General features: G+C 55.5%; 3 protein-coding genes across 8 annotated transcripts in view; 2 read left to right on the top strand and 1 right to left on the bottom strand.

The window, feature by feature from the left end:
- Positions 1-175: 175 nt before the first annotated feature.
- Positions 176-10,943, top strand: SYNGR4 (synaptogyrin 4). Of its 5 annotated transcripts, none has more exons than XM_077846613.1 (5): positions 176-294; positions 1,280-1,474; positions 5,658-5,895; positions 7,122-7,261; positions 7,573-10,943. In XM_077846613.1, exons 2-5 carry the CDS (start codon positions 1,382-1,384, stop codon positions 7,804-7,806), a joined length of 705 nt encoding a protein of 234 aa, XP_077702739.1. In that variant the 5' UTR covers positions 176-294; positions 1,280-1,381; the 3' UTR covers positions 7,807-10,943. The 5 variants fall into 5 exon arrangements, with proteins under 5 accessions (XP_077702739.1, XP_077702735.1, XP_077702738.1 ...); XM_077846609.1 differs by having other exon boundaries at positions 195-348; XM_077846612.1 differs by having other exon boundaries at positions 227-348; positions 1,283-1,474.
- Positions 10,428-21,322, bottom strand: KDELR1 (KDEL endoplasmic reticulum protein retention receptor 1). 2 transcript variants are annotated; one of them, XM_077846614.1, is made up of 5 exons: positions 21,027-21,322; positions 17,964-18,064; positions 17,137-17,295; positions 12,568-12,820; positions 10,428-11,202 (listed from the first exon to the last, which is right to left on the bottom strand). In XM_077846614.1, exons 1-5 carry the CDS (start codon positions 21,136-21,138, stop codon positions 11,168-11,170), a joined length of 660 nt encoding a protein of 219 aa, XP_077702740.1. In that variant the 5' UTR covers positions 21,139-21,322; the 3' UTR covers positions 10,428-11,167. The 2 variants fall into 2 exon arrangements, with proteins under 2 accessions (XP_077702740.1, XP_077702741.1); XM_077846615.1 differs by lacking the exon at positions 21,027-21,322 and adding an exon at positions 18,738-18,996.
- The window catches only part of GRIN2D (glutamate ionotropic receptor NMDA type subunit 2D), a 36,417-nt gene continuing 35,717 nt past the window's right edge, over positions 20,638-21,337 (top strand). The window contains exon 1 of the mRNA XM_077846587.1: positions 20,638-20,839. The gene's annotated coding sequence lies outside the window, so the exon portion shown is untranslated. The remainder of the gene's footprint in view (positions 20,840-21,337) is intronic.

The following is a 21,337-nucleotide window of genomic DNA, read 5'->3' as shown; positions in this document are numbered from 1 at the left end:
TCTTCTCTCCCCCTGTTTGAGCGCAGCGCATGCGCTGTGGAAGTGTCTCCTTGTCCGCGTGCTTCAAAGGGAAGGGGGCGGAGCGGGCGCGAGACTCCCGGGAGGACTGGGGCGGGGCAGAGCTCCCGCGCGCAGCCAGCCAACGGCGGGCGGCCCAACGTCCGCTGAGGCCACGCCCCCGCTCGTGTCAGCTCCCGAGTAGGCGGGGAAAGGGCGGGGGCGGGACTTGGACGCAGCCAATCAGCTGTGGAGGAGCGAAAAGGCGGGAAAAAGCGGAACCAAAAGGAGGCTGAGGTGGTGCCAGAGACCAGGAGGGGAGGGTGGGCGGAAGGAAGAGCCGGCCTCCAGGTGACGCAGACTGGGCCTCCAGAGTAGGGGTGGCCCTTTGTCAGACAGCATCACCCCCAAGCCCCACCACCCCCATCCCAGGTCCTTAAAGGGAAGACTCCGATTCTAAGAAGGTAGCCTGGTGCCTGGGGCCTGACCTCCTAATTCTGAGGGGAGAGCTCAGTTCTGAGACCGTGTTCCCCGCATATCTGAGGTCCAGACCCCCCAGCTTGAGGAAATGCATTCTTAGGAAGATGGACTTGAATACTAAGGGGAGGCCCTTATCCTAAGAAAATAACCCCAAACCACGAGGCCAGCCTAAAAATACACCCTGAAACCCCTGGGTTCTCCATTATGGGGGCTGTCAGCACCTTGGAAGGGATTCCTCTGGCTCAGACCTTCCAGGGGTTCTGGTCTACATTCTGGCACCCCCTTGTCCCTGGAAGATCCTTCTCTAGACTTCCCACCCAGAGCACATAGTCCTCAGAATGACCTCCCAGCTCCCGGGTCAAGGATGTGACCCCAGTCTCCCAGCCTTCTCCCCACGCCTTCTCCCCGGTCTGGGATCCTCTCGCCCTGCACCTCCACCTCCGGGTACCCAGGCAGCCCCCTCAGCCGACAACCTCCTCAGCCTGCGTTCCTGACCCCTGGGAGCCCCAGCAGCCCCTTCACATCATGTCCCCATCTCTGGAATTCTCAGAAGCTCCCTTCCCCTTCACCCCATTCATGGGACCCTCACCCACCCTCTCGCCCTGCACCCCCACCTCTGGGACCCCCAGCAGCCCCTTCATCCCCAAGCCCCAACTCCTCATAACCCTGGTAGACCCCACACAACCTCATTCCTGGGACCCTCCAGTACCCTCTACCCCGTGCCCCTCTTCCTGGGACCCCTGGCAGCTCCTTCACCACACGCCTCTGACTCTGACCTCCCACCATCCCTCTTGTCTTGCAGCAGCCGAGCCCAGGGCGGGCCTGGAGCCTCTGGACGGCAGCACCCAGCAGGCAGCACCCAGCATCCCCCCTCCCGCCCCCCAGGGACCCAGAAGCAGCCGCCATGCACATCCCTGAAAGCCTCCAGGACCTGGCTGATAGTGAAGCTGTGCAGTTTCTGAAGAGACCAAAGACAATCACCCGGATCTTTGCAGGGGTGAGGCCCTCCTGTGGGGCTGACTGCCCCATGGGTGACAGGAAATAGCAGTTCTCCCCTCTCAGACACGGTGTGGAGGGAGTCAGGGGGAAGTCTGGGCTTTTTTTTTTTTTTAAGATTTTATTTATTTATGAAAGACACACAGATCGAGAGAGAGAGAGAGAGAGAGGCAAAGACACAGGCCCAGGGAGAAGCAGGCTCCATGCAGGGAGCCTGACGTGGGACTCGATCCCAGGTCTCCAGGATCATGCCCTGGGCTGAAGGCGGTGCTAAACTACTGAGCCACCAGGGCTGCCCAAAGTCTGGGCTTTATGCTGTGCCACCTCCACTGCTCTCCTTTGACAGAGCTGGAAACTGAGGGCCAGGGAGATGATGAGACTTGACTGGGGTCATGGGAGTAGATGAATCAGATCCAGGGTCCTAAGCCAGAGCCTCTCCTTCCAACCCCTTCTGGAACCTGTGGATGGAGAAGGATCCAAAGGGCCTGGCTTAGAATCCTGGCTCAGCCCCATGCTGCCCACATAGGGTGGCACACTCCCCGCTTTGCCTTGCCTGGGCCTAATTGAATCAGCGGGATTGCCACCTTTCCTTCTCAAAAATGCCACATTTTGTTGGATAACGTACCCAGTCACCCTATGTCTGCATGACCTTGAGGAAGTGACTTGATTTCTCTGAACCTCTATAGCCTTGCGTATAAGAGGCCCTGCTTGTAGGAAAGACCGTTCTGAAAGTGAAACCAGTTAATGCCCCTAAACTGATAAGCGTGAACCTGGAAGGTATTAATCGCGCTTTCAATTTGGGGGACCGAGGGTGACGGGCACTTGTGTTCTCCCCCAGGGGAAGGGGGGAATTAGGAATTCCACATCCAGGTTCTGAGTCCCTCACGGGCAGTTAGCCCTTCTGCTCCTCACCACAACCCTATGACATGAACATGGCTACCTCTGTTTGACCCACGGGGAAGCTGAGGTTCACAGAGGTTGAGTGACTTGCCCAAGGACGTCACCCAGCTGGCGGGCAAGTCAAAGGATTCTCACACCTCCAAGGCTCTGGAAGGAAAAGCGGGTGGTAGGGGGGGAGGAGGCCCAGCTGGCGTGGAGTGGCGTGGGGAAGGGGGAAGGAAGGGCCACGGACCGTGCCAGACGTTTTGGTCACGGACTCTGCCCGCCGCCTCCATCCTCCCTCCCTCCCTGCCCTCTCCTCCTTCCCCCCTGGCCTGGCTCCTCAGTAGGGAGTCTCTGGGCAGCTGGTGCTCTTGTCCTTTCACTGCCGCCTGCCAGCTGGTGTCTTAACTGATGAATCTTTGCTCCTTCCCTGGGGATGGGCCAAGGAGGGCGTGGAAGGAGGTTGGACTCTGGCTTCAGAGGGCTCGGGTCCCTCCAGCCCAGCTGAGCCCCCTCCCTGAGTTTCCAGTGCCCAGGGTTCAGGCCAGCAGCCCAAGGTTTTCAGGGTCGGTGGACGGACAGCCCACAGGCCCGGAAGTCAGGAGAAGTGGATCCCAGTCCCCACCTCCTTTGCTGACCTTGAGAGGATGCATCCCCTCTCTGGGCCAATCATGAGAACTACTATCAGGCCTTGGCCCCACCCCCTCTTCACAGCACAGAGACAGACTGGGAAACTGAGGTTCCAAGAGGTGAATGATTTGCCCATGGCCACACAGCTGGCAGAGTCAGACACGTCTGGCTCTTTCCACTCCACCATAATGGCTTCGATTTATCACCTGTGAAACAGAAATGAATCAGTAACATCTACCACGTGGGGCTGGTGCGAGGGAGGTAGGCAGGTAAAATGGATACAGGCTCAAATGATGGATGGGCCTTCCAGTCCTCGACCTGGCTCTGTCCCCAAGCAGCAGAGCAAAATGCTCCCCTTATGTGGACTCCTAGCTCCAAAACAGGGGATGGATGTGGACAGCCTTGGAGAATGTTAAAGTGCCAGACAAAAGAGGGACTCCTTGTCATTGTTATGTTATGATTTTTATTGAGAGAAGGCAATTAAGGGGAAGGAGGGAGGGGGATGGACAGAAGCTGAGGAGTTTAGGAGTTTAGGGGCAGAGCCTCCTCCATCCTCATCTGAAGGGCAGGGCAAGAGCAACACACATTGGCTGAGGTCCAAGCTGGTGGTGGGAAAAGAGAAAAGCGGTCCCTATCCAGGCGGAGTTCAAATTCTAGTGAATTCCTTCCTCTCACCTACTCCCCCACTCCCGTCCCCAATACTGCCACATCCAATCAATCACCAAGTCCAATTTTACGTCCTAAATATCACTGGACTCCCCAGAGCTCTGACCTCAGCTCAAGTCTCCACATTTCTGCCCAGGCCTTCCCACCAATCCCCTCTCTGGTCTATTGGCCTCTGGTCTTGCCCCCTCCGAACCATCGCGACCCTGGATATTGTGTCTGACTCCAGGGCCAAGTCTAACCCCGGCCACCCTCTGCTCAGAACCCTTCCGTGCCTGAAGTTAAATCCAAGTAAGAAATTTCACTTTCCATGGCTCCCAAATCCAGGCCTCTCCATCTGGTGTCCAAGGCCTCTGAGGCTCTGGCTCCCACCTACTTTTCCAGCCTCATCTCACACTCCATCCCTCGGGTGAGATTTCTCTCCAGTCCCCGAAGGAGCCCCCTTCTGCAGCATCTGGCTTTTGCAAACACAGTTTACACCCCCCTGGAATGCCCTCCCTCCCCTATCTGCCCGACAAACTCCTCATTCTTTAACATGCAATTCAGGCCTCACCTTATTTCCTCCTGAATCCAGCCCCAGAGCTATGGTTCTGGCTCAAACCTCGACTCTCTCCCAGACCCCAGGCTGCAGCCTCCTCCCTGGCCTTCCGACCTCCAGACTCACCCCCTCCAGTCTGTCTCTACCCAAGGCCTCAGATCTGCCCCTGTCTTCCCCTACTCACAGCTCTGCTGTGGCTCCCTATTTGCCCTCCAGACAACCTTATCGTCCTGCACTACGCCATACAGCCATCACCTCATCCAGAAAGCCTCCCTGGGGCAACTCCCACCGCCCACCTCATACACACTAGTCCCTTCTGTATCTGGCATGGACCTTGCCCCACTGCATGGTGACTGTCTGGGGCAAAGCATGGAGCTTAACATTTTCACTGAGTGGCACCGCTAGGAACCCCTGCCCTCCAGGCGTCTGGTTCAGCTTGTGGCAGTATAACAGGGCCCTAAAGTGGGCTCAGGAGCTAGGCAGCTTCTGTTCAAATCCAGGCTCCGGCACCTACCAGCCCATTGGTTTTGGGCAACTCCTCAGCCTCCCTGGGCCTTGGTTCCATTTTCTAAAGAAATGGGGCTGTTACTAGTAACCCCCCTCTTAGGGTGGCTGCAAGGATGGTTCAGGTGTGAAGTGCCTGCATGGCATTTCATAAATAAATGCGGTAGAAGACAAGTGGAGACACAGACTGTGACACTACAGTGTGCTGTCTGCAGCAGGCACAGGTGAGAAGCTAGTGTATCAGGGATGTTGTATTTGCTTTTTTAAAAAGTCCTGGGGTAAAAGGGGGGGTGGGGGGGGAAGAGGGGAAAAAATGAAAAATGGTAATGTTCGTTAGGTACTGAATGCTACATCTCTGACTGTACTTGTGTGTGTTTGAAATGCTTCACAAATTTATTTTAACAAGTTGAGAGGAACAAGGGGAGTGGGGAGGGAAGAGGAAGAAATGGCAGGCCCAGGGAAAGGCCTGGCAGGCAGAGATCATCACAGGGGTGACAAATGCTTCTGGACCTCCTCACACGCCCCAGGCACTGCTAAGTATTTTGTATGGGCACCTGGGTTTGGTGGCAGGTACTTGTTTGGGGTGGCAGAAGGGGAGCATGGGTGAGGTGGGGGAGGGAGGCGGGGAGTGGAGAGAGAGAGAGAGACGAAGATGGAAAAGTGCAGGAGGGCAGGGTGTGGAAGGACCTCTGTGGAGGCTTGTGGGAGATAGGCAGAGGGGTGGAGACTGGAGGCAGGGAGGCCAGGGAGGAGGATCCAGTGGTGGGGAGAGGATGAGACCTGAACCAGGATGGAGAGAGGAGGTGAGGAGCTTTAGGAGGGATAAGCTTAGAAGCCCTGAGGACGTGACAGGGTGAGGGACAGGGCCCACTGTTCCCAGATAGGGACCCAGGGGGTTGTGCAGGTTCTGTGGACACAGCTCTGCTCTGGCCCACTGGGATTGGATTCCTCCCTCCTGCACCCACAGGTCTTCTCCCTCATCGTCTTCTCCTCCCTGTTGACCGATGGCTACCAGAACAAGACCGAGTCCTCAAAGCTCCACTGCGTCCTCAATGGCAACAATGTGGCCTGCAGCTTCACCATAGGAGCCGGCCTCCTGGCTTTCTTCAGCTGCCTGACCTTCCTCGCCCTGGATGCCCACGAGAGCCGCATCGGCAGCACCCGCTTCAAGACGGCCTTCCAGCTCCTGGACTTCATCCTGGCTGGTGAGCAACAACTCCCCACCCCGGGGATGACCCACCCAGAGCTGCCCCTTTAGCCCCTGGAGGCCCCTGGGACACCTCCCTTCGCCACCCAGCTGGCCCACCGTCCTCCACACGTGACCTGAAGCCTCACCCCTCCCTTCTGGAAGCTCTTCTGCACCTGCTGTTTCCCCCCAGGGAATTATTACTCATCCTTTAGACTCAGTGTAAGGGTCACCTCTTCTGACCCCCAGGCTAATTCTAGAAGCCTCCCTTCTGCCCTGCTTTTTCCTCACATTCACCTCCCTTCTTCACAGAACATTTCTTGAAAAGCCACCCGGTGGTGGGAGGTGGGGTTCCAGCACAGAGCCAGGCCGACGGGAGTTTGAAATCTCAACTCGGGCGCCTGGTCTCCCCGTGGGCTCAAGCGGCTCTCTTCCCCTCTCTGAGCTTCAGTAGAAGCTGGGATGAAAACCCCCACAATGCAGGACTTTTTCTGAGCACGAAATGAGAGAAAGGAGGCCTGGAGTAACGTTGACCTTCTCTGGGCACTTCCCACATGTCAGGCCCAGAGCCAGGGGCTCCACGTGCCTGGTCTCATTGATTCCCCAGACCCACCTGAGGAGGGAAGTCCTGCTCCTCTCCCCATTTTGCAGAGGAGGAAACAGGCTTGACGAGATTATGTAATTGGGCACACAGCTGCTGATTGGCAATCCCAGGCTTCAGAACAAAGTCTTGCCTCCTAACCACTGCCCAGTACTCTAGATAGAGACTGGCACACAGTAAGCACCAAATAACTGAGTTCCTTTGCCCCAGGACCTGGGGTCCCTCCTCGCAGTCTGATGTTAACTATCCCCACCTCCTCCTCACCCTCTGCACCAGGCCAACCCCAGCGTTCCAGGGCTGGGAGGGCCCTCAAAGGCTGTTGACTCCAGGGCCATCCGAAAGAACTTTCTGTGAAGACAGAAATGTTCCATAGCCACATTCCCCAATTATGGGAGCCACTGGCCACACATGGCCACCAAGCACTTGAAGGGTGGCCAGTGCAACCTGCATTTTTAAATCCTATTTTAATTAACTGAGATGCAGATGGCCACGTGTGGCCAGTGGCTCCCGTAGTGGTCAGCCCACCTGCACTCCAGCAGTGTACTTTATGGAGGGCATGGAGGGAGAGACCCCTTGGCCAGCCTCCAGCCTCACCCTTCCTGAGCCAGGCTACCCCTGTCCCTCTTCTCTCCTGCAACCCCCAGTCCTGTGGATAGGCATCTGGTTCGTGGGCTTCTGCTTCCTGGCCAACCAGTGGCAGCATTCACCACCCAAAGGGTTCCTCCTGGGAAGCAGCAGTGCCAAGGCCGCCATCACCTTCGCTTTCTTCTCCATCTTCACCTGGGTGAGGATAGGTCCCCTCTGCAGGGTGGGGTTGGGGGGCTAGAACATTCCCGCTCTCAGCTCCTCCGGGAGTGAGGGATGGCTCTGCCCAGGGCCTCTGCTAGCTCCTTCTGGGATGGGGCAAATTGGAAAGAAGGCTCCCCTTAGGGTGAGCAGATGCAGCCCAGCCTTAGGCATCATGCTGTGCACCCTTGTCCAGCGAGCAGGGAGCACAACCGTACCCTGTTGTCCCCCTCCTGGACCAGTCCCCAGCCCCAGTCCCTCTCTCCCCTAACCCAAGCTAGCCTTTGGCATGCCCTTTCCTGCCCACAGATTTTCCAGGCCTACCTGGCCCTCCAGGACCTCCGGAATGATACTCCAGTCCCTTACAAGCGCTCCCTGGATGAGGGTGGCGTGGTGCTGACCACCCTCTCCCCGCCCTCTGCCACCAGCCCTGTGAACACACCCACCACTGGCCCCAACAACCTGAGTTATGCCGGTTCTGCTTCGTCCCCCTATCTGACCACTCCGAAGGCCCCCCGCCTCGCTATGATGCCTGACAACTGAACATCCTCCTCTACATCAGTAAAGAGATAATCCTCCCTCCAGAAAGGTTTCTGAAAACAGCCCTCTGTCCTTCTCATGTCTGTTCCTCTTTGGTCTTTGGAGTGGCCAGGGGTGGGGAGAGATCCTGAGGTCGCCTCAGAGTCTCTGCAGTGGGCCACCTTTCCACACCACCTCTTGGACTCTCCATCTGGGTACCACTGTGATGGTAGCACACCCCAGTGACAGGAAGGGGACATTCCTTGTGGCCCCTTCAATCCTCACACGGGCAGTAGGAAGGAGGCACGAGGCACTCCAATGCAGTCAAGTAAGCTCGTGTTCAGAGAAAGAGAAAACGCTTCTGCCCGTGGAGAGAGTACTAGGGAGGAAGCAGGGCCAATAAACACTTGGAGCAGCCCTTCCACTCACCCCAGTGACAAGGGACCCAACTCAAAACCAAGGAACAGGGGATGGTGAGTCCGTAAATGAGAACAGGGGAGACCCCTGTCTGCAAATATTTATGAGGCTGCCTTGGGGAGAGAAGAAAGGATTTTATTCTAGAATGCAGAAGGCAAGTGGGGACTCGTGCCCAGGCCGACAGGGGACCCCAGTGAGTGAAGCACTCTTTAAGGGAGTAGTGGGGACAGAGGGTGTCTGGGAGTGGCAGCCTTCACTCAGCACCCACCATTCAGCACCACGGGCCTCAAGTGCCTTAGGGCGGCGCTGTGCGATTAAAATGTAAGGCAAGCCAGGGGGCAGTGAGGGCCAGAATATGAAACCTTCTAGCAGCCACATTAAGGAAAGTAGGATGAAACAATTGAAATTAATTTTCACATATTTTATTTAACCCAATATATCCAAAATATGATCATTTAGTTTATTTCAACATGTCATCAATATAAAAATTGAGGTCTCTCTTACATTCTTTCCTATGAAATTTCTGAAATGCACAGACACCACAGCTTAAGACCCACCACATTTCAAGCGTGGAGCTAATGCCTACAGTATTGGGCAGCCGAGCTCTAGAGCCTTCTGGCTTTTCCAGAACAATCAGAAACCGCTTTCTTTTTATGTGGAGTTCTTTGGCAACGGGTAGAGCAAGAAAAAATGTTAATGTTATGCAGGCCAAACAAAACACACCCACAGGAGGGCCCCTGTGGCCTGCAGAGCATTCATTTACAAACTGGACAAAGGGATACTAGTTGTGTGTGGGGGGGTCACATGTGGATTCTATGGTCCCCCCCAACCTTTTTTTTTGAGGTTTCCTGGGTGGCAGGCCCCATGCTCGGGACTGAAGGTACAAAAATAAATAGGATGTGGTCCCTGTGGGCATCTAGGGAAATAGCAGCAGGGCAGTGGAGTGGGCAGTGCTCTGATATTTGAAACAGGAAGATCCCAAGCACTTATCCTCACTCTGTCTAGCTGGATAAGCTGGGATGTGGCACTTAATTTCTCTGGGCCAAGCTGTCTTGGCTGGAAAACTAAAGACTCGGACCAGATTTAGATTGATGGTTTTCAGACTGCATACAGAGAGGTGCCACCACCCCATCACGAATCAACCCAAGCAGCCCTGTTTCTGCGTTTTCCCTATCAGGCTTCTGGGTAAATTCCCGTAAGTGGAAGGTCCACACAGCGGTGGCGAAACACATAAGCTGCAGCATCAGGAAGCCCAGGTACAAACGCCAGCTCTGCCACTCACTTGCCCCTACGCATTGGTTTCCTCCTCCACAAAGTACCCCCCCTTTGGGGGTGCTGTAAGGGTCCAGAGAACTCATCCACATAACACACACGCTGGCTGGTACTCATGCTAGGCAAACACCAGCTACCTGCCTCCTAAAGCTTCCAGAGCCATCCTACAGAACCGAACGTGGTTCGAGAAGGTCTTTGGGGGGCATCTAGCGAGTCTGCCTACACCAGGGGGCAAAACTCCAAAGGCTGACAAAGTCCAGGCCGGTAAGACAAGTGAAGGAAACCAGCCAGGTGTGAAGCCAGTCCAGAGGGAGATGTGGAAAATATTGTGTTTTTAACTGCATGAAACAAAAACAAAACCACAGCACCAGCCGGATAATGAATGGTAGCAACCCCTCAGCCAAGTCCTGGGGATTGTGATGGAAGGCTCACACCCCATCCATTCAGCTCCAGCCATCTGTTGCCACCCGGAAGCGAGGACCCACATTGTCAGATTGACAGATTTTTTTTTTTCCCAAGAGAAGCCAGAAATCCAGATTTCAATGTGAAAATCTGATTTTTAAAGGCTGGCAACAGATTCCATTTATTTATTTATTTATTTATGAAAACAGGATGGCTCAGCAAAATGCCAAATGAGGGTAGGACGGGGGCTGCCCATTGGTGACCTCTAAAACATGCTCTTGAAAGTCCTCTGCCACCCTGGGATTCGGGAGAACAGCCAGGGAAGTTCTGTGCCAAGATAAAGAGAATCTTCAAGACTTTTTTTTTTTTTTTCCTGAAACCTCTTCCCCAGCACAGCCATGAGGAGGGTGGCACTCTGAGTCCTAGGGAACCCAGTTTCTCACCTTCCTGCTCCTCCCAGGACTCGGTTGCTGGCAGGTCGGTCAATGGGATAAAGCAGAAGCCGAGGGAAGGGTGAGGAGGGACCCCACAAACACCAGAGAGAGGGCAAGGAGTAGCGAAAGAGGCATCATTTTCCTCGGTTTATTTCAAGAGAACAAAGAATCAACCATCAATTCTGTACAAAAACGTGGCTGTTGAGCCAAATGGTGACCCTCAGGCCAACCCCCTTGCCATGCCCGGCCCCTCGTCCCCCCTAAATTGTCAAAAAATAAGGATAAGCCCAAAAAACCCAAACTCTGGAAAAAAATTACATTGAAAAATCAGGGAGACTGTTCCTCCCCTCCTCCCTCTCCCCAATCCTGAACTTTGAGGGGGGTTTTGTGGGGGAGGCTGTGTTCATGGCCATGGTGGGAGGTCAGACAGGTGAGTGTCTGCAGATTTAGTGTTTGGCAACTGGCGAGGCTGGAGGGTAGGATCTGGGAGGGAGCCGAGCGGCTTGGAGGAGGGCAAAGATATGCGACCCTGCCCCATGGGACACTCAAAAACAGTTTATAAAAATTGGGGGCCAGAGAGTAGAAGAGAAAGGAGTCATCAGAATCAAAAACTAAATAGTGGAAAGATTTTTTTTTTCTTTTCTAAAAGGCAAAAAACTACAAACACCCCAGGTCCTGAGCTCCCCAAGACTTGGGTCCTCCACCACCCCCCTGAAACCTGGCAGGAGGGGGGCTGGGGAGTGCGGAGAGGTTGGTTCTTTAAAAAGTCACCCCTGGACGGGAAGGGAAGGCTCTTCGTCTTTCGCTGCCTTCCTCTGCGTCTCTCGGGCTGCCGAGGAGAGGGATGGCCAAGCCCAGGGCTACGCCGGCAAACTCAGCTTCTTCCCCTTCAGGACTGCAAGGAGACAGAGGGAGTGGACATTACCAAGGGGCCCTGCAGCAGGGATGGCCTCCCACACCCACTTGGACGCTGGGCTGGCGGGGCATCCTGGAGGGTCAGCCGCAGGACCCTGGATCATAAGCTGGGAGGACAGGCCTGAATTGCCCAGGGGTGAGCTAGGCAAACAGGGAAGAGGCATTGCATTTTTTCTAGTGCCAGCTTTCCCAACCACCCTCAAAAGACATTTGGGTTCCAGGTCTCAGAAGGATAGGGTCCAAGGGCCCGGTAGGGCTGGCCAGGTGCCACCACCCCTCCCACCCTCCCAGCCTCAATCCAGAGGGGCCACAGGCTGCCTCCACACTCTGCTCTTACTACCTCTTCTTTTTTTCTTTCTTTTCTTTTCTTTTTTTAAAGATGTTATGTATTTATTCATGAGAGACAGAGAGAGAGATAGGCAGAGACACAGGCAGAGGGACAAGCAGGCTCCTTGTGCAGAGCCTGATGCAGGACTCGATCCCAGGACCCTGGGCTTATGACCTGAGCCAAAGGCAGACAGTCAACCACTGAGCCACCCAGGCGTCCTCCCTTCTTTCCTTCACACTGACTGACTCCTCATATCTCAGCTCCCTGCTTCCCACCACCTCCTCAGAGCATCCCCCATGTAAAGCAGCCCCCTCACCCTCCCTGATTGTTCGCTGACACATCCGTGGTTTCTCTGAGCTCTTCCTGCTGTTTGCAACCATCTTTCTCTCCTTTTTCATTCACCATCACCCCCTACTAGAACACAGGGGACGGGAGGGCCACCTTTTCCTTCTGCTGCAGCCCTAGAGTCTGGCCAGGGACACAGAAAGTACTGAACACATTGGTTGGTTAGTTGGTTGAATCAATGAAACTTGATAGGCCTGAGTCTCTGAGGGGAGGACAGAGACCAAGCAGCAGAGAGGAGGCCCTTCCTTCTCTGAGTGCTGCTGAGGTCGGGGAGATAGGAATTGCTTTTTATGGGATCTGGAACCTCAGAGCGGGAGGGCCTAGGACAGAATCTGAGAGAGGGAAAGTCAGAGGCCACTCCTGCTCTTTGTCCTGTCTCAAATGCCCAGGGGCTAGGAAGAGGGTTGCCAGCTCTGAGACAGCCCCCTGTGCCTCGCCGCTCTTTCCTCAGGGATGCAGGGCCTAGGAGAACAACGCCTTGGTTCTTAGGTAGGCAGGAGCTGGACATCTGAAATCCCAGGAGGGCAGTGAGCCTGGGACCCCAGAAGGTAGGAGAGGAAGCCTTCCCGCCATTGAGTGATCCAGGGCTAGGGAGACGGAGCTTGGCCCCAGGAAGGGCAGGAGCCGGAGAAGGAGCAGGATCCCCTGCAGCCGGCCCTCCATGCTGCCTACCTTTGGTGATGTAGAGGTAGAAGAAATCACAGTAGAGGACAGTCTGGACTAGGCCTGCTACAATGGCAATGAGGTCGAAGAAGCCCTCGAAGTGGTAGCGCCAGATCCAGTTGAAGAGATAAAGCGTGCGGTAGACGCCCAGAGCAAACAGGTAGTGGCTGGTGATGGTCTCTGCCTCGCCCGTCTTGCTCACCATGAACAGCTGTGGCAGGATGGCTACCGACTCCAGGTAGATGGAGAAGGTCCAGAGGATCTGTGTGGAGGGCAAGAAGCAGGGGCAGACAGTAGGGTGAGACGAGGGGACAGGGCAGGAGAGAAGGTGGGGGATGGTGGAGAGAACGGGAACAGCGATGCTGACCCGGCACCCACTGAATGCCAGACACCACCCTGCCCGTGTCACATGTACCCTCCCACCAATTTTTTTTTTTTTTTTTTTTTTATGATAGTCACAGAGAGAGAGAGAGGCAGAGACACAGGCAGAGGGAGAAGCAGGCTCCATGCACCGGGAGCCCGATGTGGGACTCGATCCCGGGTCTCCAGGATCGCGCCCTGGGCCGAAGGCAGGCGCCAAACCGCTGCGCCACCCAGGGATCCCTTTTTTTTAAGTTTTTATAGATAATATTGTTTCTTTCTTTATTTTTTAAAAGATTTTATTTATTTATTCATGAGAGACACGGAGAGAGAGAGGCAGAGACACAGGCAGAGGGAGAAGCAGGCTCCCTGCAGGGAGCCCAATGGAAGACTCAATCCGGGATCCCAGGATCATGACATGAGCCAAAGGTATATGCTCAACCGCTGAGCCACTCGAGCATCCCTGTACCCTCCCATTTAATCCTCACCATCAACCCCATGAGGGAGATCCTGTCATGGGCATCCCCATTCTACGGATCAAGAAACTGAGGTTCAGAGATCTGTCCGAGACCACATGGCTAGGAAGCAACACAGCTGCAATTCAAACCAAGGGTTTGGAGACAGTGCTCATGAGCATTTTGTAGCCATGCCTCCAAAGGCAGACCAGGCTGGAATCTCAGCTCTGAGATTTTCCTTCTATGAGACCTTGGGCAAAAGACCCAGGTTCTCCGAGCCTCCACTTCCTTATTTCTAAAATGGGGCTGATTTTCCCACCCTTAGAGGGGTGACATTCAATGTGAAATCTTTAGAGACATAAATCAGGCTCTATCACTCCCGGTCACTGCCTCTTATCACAACCAGAGTAAGATCCAAATTCTTAACTTTGGCCGTTCCAGTCTAATCTCTTACTCGCTACTTTGCTCTCCAGGATGCAGTCTTCTATCTGGTCCTTCAATACACTACACTCTTTCCTGCCCCAGGGCTTTTGCACTTGCTGTTCCCTCAGCTCTTCCCCCAGAATGTCACATTTGGCCTCTTCTACTTCCTTGCAGCCTCATTCATCCATCACCTCTGAGAGAGGCCTCCCCTGACCAGTCCTACCCCTAAGACTGTCACATCACCCCCTCTATTCTTCCCAGCAGCTCTTGCCAGAATAAGAGCAAGCTCCATGAGGTCCAGGATCCTATATCTTGTTCACTCCATGGCCACAGGGCCAGGCACATATTCAATGCCTGAATGAACGAGTGAGTGAAGCTCCCCATGTGCTTGTCTGTTGCTGGCCACCATTTAGGAAACAGTGACAGTCATCACTTGTGAGCAGGACAGGGCATCGTAGGAGGGGGAAGGAAAGACTAGACATCCACCAGCATCCTCTCAGTCCTCAGCAACCTGAAAGTCCCACCTGGGGTGACTTCCGGTCTGTAGACCCACTGAAACCTCCCCTCAGAGAATAAGACCAGGTGGCAGTTGGAGCTCCTCCTCAGTTGTTTTGGTTTGTGAGAGAAAAGCAGGGAACATCAGCATGCATTCACAACTCACGCTTACGTAGCCTTTACCATATCCAAGGCATGGCTCTACCACCTTATGGGTAGTTAACTGGCTTATGTCTTAAACCTAGAAAGTGAATCCTATTGTTATCCCCATTATACAAATAAGAAGACTGAGGCCTGAGGTCGCACAGCTACACTATGGGGAGAAGCATATTCCTACTCAGGCACTGGACTCCAGCGCTTGCTCCCATAATCACTCCCATAGCACAGCTCTTAGCAAGTCAGGTTTATTGAGGCTCTCAAAAAATGCCTTCATTAAATTGATGCACACCCACCTGTGACTCCCGGGGTCACTCTTGAGGAAGAGAATTAGGACGTAAGAGGAAATGGAAGGTCACATTTTCATCACGTTTATTTTATCTATATGTCTGAATTCTTAAAGAGTAGTTTTCTTCTAGGATTCACTAATAATTTTTTTTTTTTTTAGCATGCACCAATTAATAGCCTGGGCTTTGCAAGCAGGTGGACCTGGGTTCCAATCCTGTGAGCTCTCCTCTCTGAGCCTCATCTCAGCTCCAAGAAATGGGGATAAGGATGTCTGTGTCCTGGGTGCCCAAGGGGTCAGAAAGGACGACGTATCTAGAATAGCCAGCACAGAGCTGGACACAAAGCGGGTGCCAATACTTTGCACAAGTGACCTCCTCCCTCTGAATGAGGGAACTGCAAAAGCTAGAGTCAAGTGTCATAGGTTCCAGTCTGGCCACCTCCATCTAGAACAAGCCCCAGTGCTTTCCCTGAGCCTCTGTTTCCACATCTGCAAAATGGGTAAGTACACCGGAAAAGTGATGAGGATGGTATGTTTGCAAAGGCCAGGGCTACACCCAAGCCAGGGTTCCTGCCATAGCACAGCAGCCTCCCACTCCCAACCCTGGGCTAAAGGTGCCCTCAATCAAATTTGTCTGGCCTACATAGTGGTTTTTAGAAATATATTTTGAAAAAAAAAAAAAGAAATATATTTTGAGGGGAGCCTGGCTGACTCAGTCCAAGGAACAGGCAACTCTTGATCTCGAGGTTGTAAGTTAGAACTTCACTTAGATGTGGAGTTGTTGGGTTTGTTTTTTGTTTTTTGTTTTTTTTAAGATTTATTTACTCATGAGACACACAGAGAGAGAGGAAGAGACACAGACAGAGAGAGAAGCAGGATGCCTGTGAGGAACCTGATGCAGGACTCGATCCCAGGACCCCAGGATCATGCCCCGAGCCAAAGGCAGATGCTCAACCACTGAGCTATCCAGGCGCCCCTAGATGTGGAACTTACTAAAAAAAATTAACTTAAAAAAAAAGAAAGATATTTTGAATATGTGGCCAAATTTGTCAAACAATATCTTTCAGGATAACTCCTAAATTGTGGCCTCTGTTGAAAACAGCACATCTGGCCACTCCGACAAGGCCGGAGGAGGCTCAGGGGAGAGAAGGCTGCTCTGATTTTCTGATTCCTGCAGAAGATCACAAACTTAGCACAGGCCATCTCAAAATTCAAAAACCCCAGGAGTTGGGATCCCTGGGTGGCACAGCGGTTTGGCACCTGCCTTTGGCCCAGGGCGCGATCCTGGAGACCCGGGATCGAATCCCATGTCGGGCTCCCGGTGCATAGAGCCTGCTTCTCCCTCTGCCTGTGTCTCTGCCTCTCTCTCTCTCTCTCTCTCTGTGTGACTATCCTAAATAAAAAAAAAAAAAAAACCAGGAGTTTGTACAGGTGCTACTAAAATGCCATAGAAAAAAAAAAAAACATGATTTTTAGAAGTTTCAGCATGGTATTAAACTTTAGTCATGACACAGTACTTGCTACCTAGTGCCAGACACTGTGCTTTACCAATATGAACCTCTCTTTAGAACCTTATAAGTAGGAACTGATTAGCCCCATTTTACAGACAAGAAGAATCTACAGAAAAATTATAGACTTGCCCAAAGTCTTACAGCTGCTAAGTAGTAGAAGCTGGCTTTGAGTCACCCCACTCTGTGGTTCCATGATCTATATGTTTAACCAGGAGATCATGCCACATGATCAGTAAATCCTCACAATGACCTGATCGGAACTTTACAGATAGGGAAACCAAGGCACAGAGAGGTCAATCACATGCCCAAGGTCAGGCTAATAGAAAATAGCAGATATGGGATTCAAATCCGAGTAGCCTGAGCCCAGAGCCCCCGTTCCCAATTCCTGAGCTACTCATGAAGCCAGTGACCTTGGACAAGTCACTTAGACTTCCTAAGCCTCAGTTCCCTCATCTGTAAAATGGGGCTGCTGTACACAGTAATGAGTTAATGTACACAAAATGCTTAGAGCAGCACCTGGAATGCAGTGAGTGCTGCTGTTAGTGCATTAATATCATTCCACCTCCCAAGCCTGTGTGCTGAACTCATGTATCCTAAAATAAGGAAGTCTGGCGGCGCCTGTGTAGCTCACTTGGTTAACTGTCTGCCTTTGGCTCAGGTCACGATCCCAGGGTCCTGGGATGGAGCCTCGCCAACAAGCTCCCTCCTCAGCACGGAGTCAGCCTCTTGCTCTGCCCCTCCCCCTCCATCAAATAAATAAAATCTTTAAAAATAATAATAAAATAAAATAAGGAAGTCTGAGCAAACCCTGCACAAGGAAGCCTTTGAGAGGGTCCACTGTCGATAGCTGTCCTGCCATCCACCACTACAGGGACCGTGCCACATAGCCTACCTCTAGAGGGGTAAAGTCATGGTTGACCAGGAATGCCAGGATGGCCGTGGGAACAACGAGGAACTCCACTCGGAATGTGTCATGGTTCCCATCATAAGTGGCTTTGAACTTGCTGTAAATCATCCAGACTGTGGTGAAGGAACAGGCAATGTAGACCACCTGTCAATGGGGATGATGAGGAGGGCACTTCAGCTGAGCACCCAAGATTCGAACCTAGGAGTTTGGAACTCTGGCCCCCTCCTCCCTCAGACCCAGGAGTCCTCACCTCCAGCCCCTCCTCCCCCAGCCCCTGGAGTCCTCACCCCCAGCGCCTCCTCCCTCAGGCCCAGGAGTCCAGGCCCCCAGCCCCCTCCTCCCTCAGACCCTGGAGTCCTACCCCCAGCCCCTCCTCCCTCAGACCCTGGAGTCCCCACTCTCAGCCTCCTCCTCCCTCAGACCTTGAGTCCTCACCTTCAGCCCCCTTCTCCCTCAGACCCAGGAGTCCAGGCCCCCAGCCCCCTCCTCCCTCAGACCTTGGAGTCCTCACCTCCAGCCCCTCCTCCCTCAGACCCTGGAGTCTTCACTCTCAGCCCCTCCTCCCTCAGACCCTGAGGTCCTCACTCCCAGTCCCCTCCTCCCTCAGATCCCGGAGTCTTCACCCCCAGTCCCCTCCTCCCTCACACCTTGGAGTCCTGACCCCCATCCCCTCTTCCTTCAGACCCAGGAGTTTGGAACCCCAGCCCCTTCCTCCCTCCGGTCCAAAAATTTGGGATCCATACTCCCTCCTCCCTAGGACCCTCACTTGGCTCCCCCTTCAGGAGGGGCCAGCAGGGGGGTAGAGCCTTTACCTTCATGCACGTGTTGTACAGTGAGATGTAGTTGGTGAAGAGGTCCAGGTACCGGGCAGTGAACACCACAGCAAACAGGACCTGGCTCTTCCCTGAAATCCCTGTGGTCCAAAGAGAGAGTGGGGGTAGGCTGGGAGTGGGCTGCCTGAGGAACCAACCACGGCCCTGCGCCTGGGACCGGCCCAGAGTCGGCCGGAGCGCAGCTGTCCCTGGAGGCCTCCCCAGCCCTCCCCGCAGGAGCAGGGCCCTTTCCCACGGCCCACAGCCAGGGGGCAGCCCGGCCCCGAAGCTACTCCAGCCCGAGGCTCTGTCCCAGGCTAGGCCTCACGGCCACTCCCGGGCCCCTCAGGGTCCTCCCACAGTCCGGACGCAAGGTGGGGGCTCCGAAGGACCCCACTTGACCTCGGCCCCCTGGAACCGGTCGCCGCTCTCCCGCTCCCGTCCCGGCCGCCACGGTCCACGTCACCAACTCCCAGCCACCTCCCTGCCTGCCACGGCTCCCGGCTCCCAGCCCCGAAATCCCGGGGCCACCCGCGAAGGGCCAAGGGGAGCTGAACTGGGTGCCTGGAGCCACCCCCCACCAAACTGTATATACCCCGAGTCTGCGGAAGGGAACTGACCCCCCGGTGACCCCGGACCTGGAAGGGGGATCCCCTGTAAGCAGTGGGGGGGATGGGCGGGGAGACCCGTCCCCCTCGTGCCTCCAAACCCTTCCCCGAGTCGTGGGATGTCCTCCGCACTCTCCCCCCTTCTCCCGCCCCATGGGCGTCTCACCGGCACAAGAGCGGGACTTCCAGATTTTGAGCAGTAGCAAGATGATGGCTAGGAGGTGGGAGAGGTCTCCCAGGAATCGGAAGAGATTCATGCTTTGGGGGGGTCTGGCAGGGCTGGGCTGGTGGGAGGCAGGCTGGGCTGGTTTGCCCCCCGGGGCTGATGTTCTGGCCGGGTGGCTGGGCTGGGGGGCGGGAGAGGGGCCCTCGGGTGGGCTCCACTCCGGGGAGGGGGCTCTGGGAGGGGGAGCCGAGGCCGGAGCTGGTGGCCGAGCAGGAGCTGGGAAGAGGGAGGAGGGCGGGAGGGGGAGGAGCCCGGAGGGAGGCTCCGCCCCGAGGGCGGGGTTCCGGCTCTCCGGCGCCCCCTATCCCGCACCTCCCGGCTTGCAGAATCGGCGCTAAAGGCTGCCAGCCCCAAGGCTGCCTGCTAGGAATTTGCGGGGTCGATGGGATCTGAAAGTCCCAGAGCAGGCGCCTGCTCCTCCAGGCAGTAGGTTTCTCTGCAAGGGTGACAGCTGCGGCTCCCAGCCTCTGCCACTGTCAGGGATTCAGGTAGCTGGTCTGTGAGCTTTAAAAATCCTAGACAGGGACCTAGATGCTGGCCTTTCAGGGGCCTCCAGCTCCAATCCACCCAAAAGACAAGAAAGCAGCCCCCAGCCCCTCCCTGAGACCAGAGAGTCTGGACCCTCAGCATCTTCATCCCCTAGGACCCAGGAGGCTGGAACCTCAGCCCCCTTACCCCCTCAGACCCAAGAGTGTGGGCCCCCTTCCTTGAGACCTCAAACCACTTGTGTCTCCAGCATTCTGTCCCAGGAACCACAATCCCTTCTTTCCTCTGGGACCCACAGATTCAGGTCCCCAGCCTCTTCTTTTTAGGTATGTGAGCCTTCACCCCAGCTCTCCCAGACCCTGGAGTCAGCAACCCATAGCCCTGTCCCCTCACAGGCACATACACACTCTCCTGGGCTCTGCTCTCAGGGGCCCAGGTGTCCTGCACTCCACTCCACCCCAGCACTTTAGAGAAGCCTGGGCTCAGCCTCTCTAGCATGAGGGGTAGGAGCTGGGCTGCTGGCCTGAGAGCCCCTCCAGGGACCAGATTGTGTCTAGGAGGAAGCTTTCCTCCTGGATATTTGAGTACCCATGGGTGACAGAGGCCAGGGTGCTTCAGTAATAGAAGTGATACTGATTTCTTCAGAGGCCTGGATGGATCAGGTACCTGAGGGTGACATGCATGAGTCTCGGACTTGTGGGTGCCTGAGGATGGCTTGTGCTGGGGGATCGGGTTGTCTGAGTGCCTAAAAGGGATGGGGCCTGAAGGAGGGACCCAGAGGCCTGTACTCTTGGATCTGAGGGAGGAGGCACCGGACCTGGACTTGAGGGTCTGAGGGAAGAGGGGGCTGGGGACCTGAATTTCGGGATCTGAGAGAAGAGGAGGCTGGGAGCCTGGACTCCTGGCTTCATGAGGAAAACCTAGTTTGCAATCTGGCCTTCTGGGGCTACAGAAGCCAAAAGATGGGTCCGAGCATGGCGGAGACTGAAGTCTGGGAATGGCCTCCTGCTTCCCAAGCTTCAAAGTGGGGAAGGGGCAGAGGGCAGCAGCCCCTGGGGCCCTGGAGTCCAGGGCCGAAGCTGCTGTGTCAACGCTGGGTTCTGAGTCCCTGCCTCCTGCCTCCCCACCCACCCACCCCCAGCTGGCCCCAACACACACTTCCTCCCTTTTTATTTGCGACCCTCATTCTCTTGTCCCAGGAGGCAGGCAGGGGCCGGGAGCTGGGGGCAGGGTGGGGAGGTGGGGGAGTGGGGGGGCGGCCCCCTCCCCCAGCCCGGGCAGGAGGAGGGGTCCCCAGGGAGGCCAAGAGGGGGGGCTGTGGGTCTCCCGGCAGGGGCGGACGGGGACTGAATGTTAATCGCATCCCGAGTGAGTGTGTGTGTGCGAGAACAGAGCGAGTGTGCGAGTCCCTCCCGCTCCGGCTCCTCCAAGCAGCGGCAGCCGCCGCCACCCTCCGCCCGCAGCCGCCCTCGGCCACCAGTGCCCAGCTGGGGGGTGTTGGCCTGGGTGGGTCCGCCCGGCCCCCAGGGGTCTCTCGTGCGTCTGCCATCTGCCCGGTGAGGATCTGTGTGTCGGGGTGTCTGGGGCTGCGCTGGTGAAGGGGGGGTGTGTCTGTAAGGGCTGCAGCGGCTGAGGGAGGGAGGGAGGGGTCTGTCTGTACCGACCCGGAGCCTCCTGCCTGGGTGCCATGGGCCCCCCAGTTTCCTCCCCCCAGCCCCCCAAACCCGGATGAATGGTGTGTACCTGGACTCTGTGCCTCCTGCCTGCGTCCGGCTGGGCGTCTGGCGTCCCCAGCTGCCTGTGTCCTCCTGTCTGTCCGAACAGCCCCGGACGGCAGTGGCAGCCCGGCCCCCATTGGACCCCCTGTGTGTGTGTGTGTGTGTGTGTGTGTGTGTGTGTGCCTCCCTCCTCAAGCTCCGGGGGTGTTGAGGGGGAATCCCAGGGAAGTGAGGTCGTGCGTGTGTGCGTGTGTATCTGTGTGTGCTTCTGCCTGGCTTTGAGTGTGGGGGTGCTGGGGGGTCTGGAGGTGGCCAAGCGAGGAAGGCAAGCAGTTC

The sequence above is a fragment of the Canis aureus genome, chromosome 1 (genome assembly GCF_053574225.1).
Source record: "Canis aureus isolate CA01 chromosome 1, VMU_Caureus_v.1.0, whole genome shotgun sequence".
In the NCBI taxonomy this organism is placed as follows: domain Eukaryota; kingdom Metazoa; phylum Chordata; class Mammalia; order Carnivora; family Canidae; genus Canis; species Canis aureus.
This window is presented reverse-complemented; position numbering and strand designations above follow the sequence as displayed.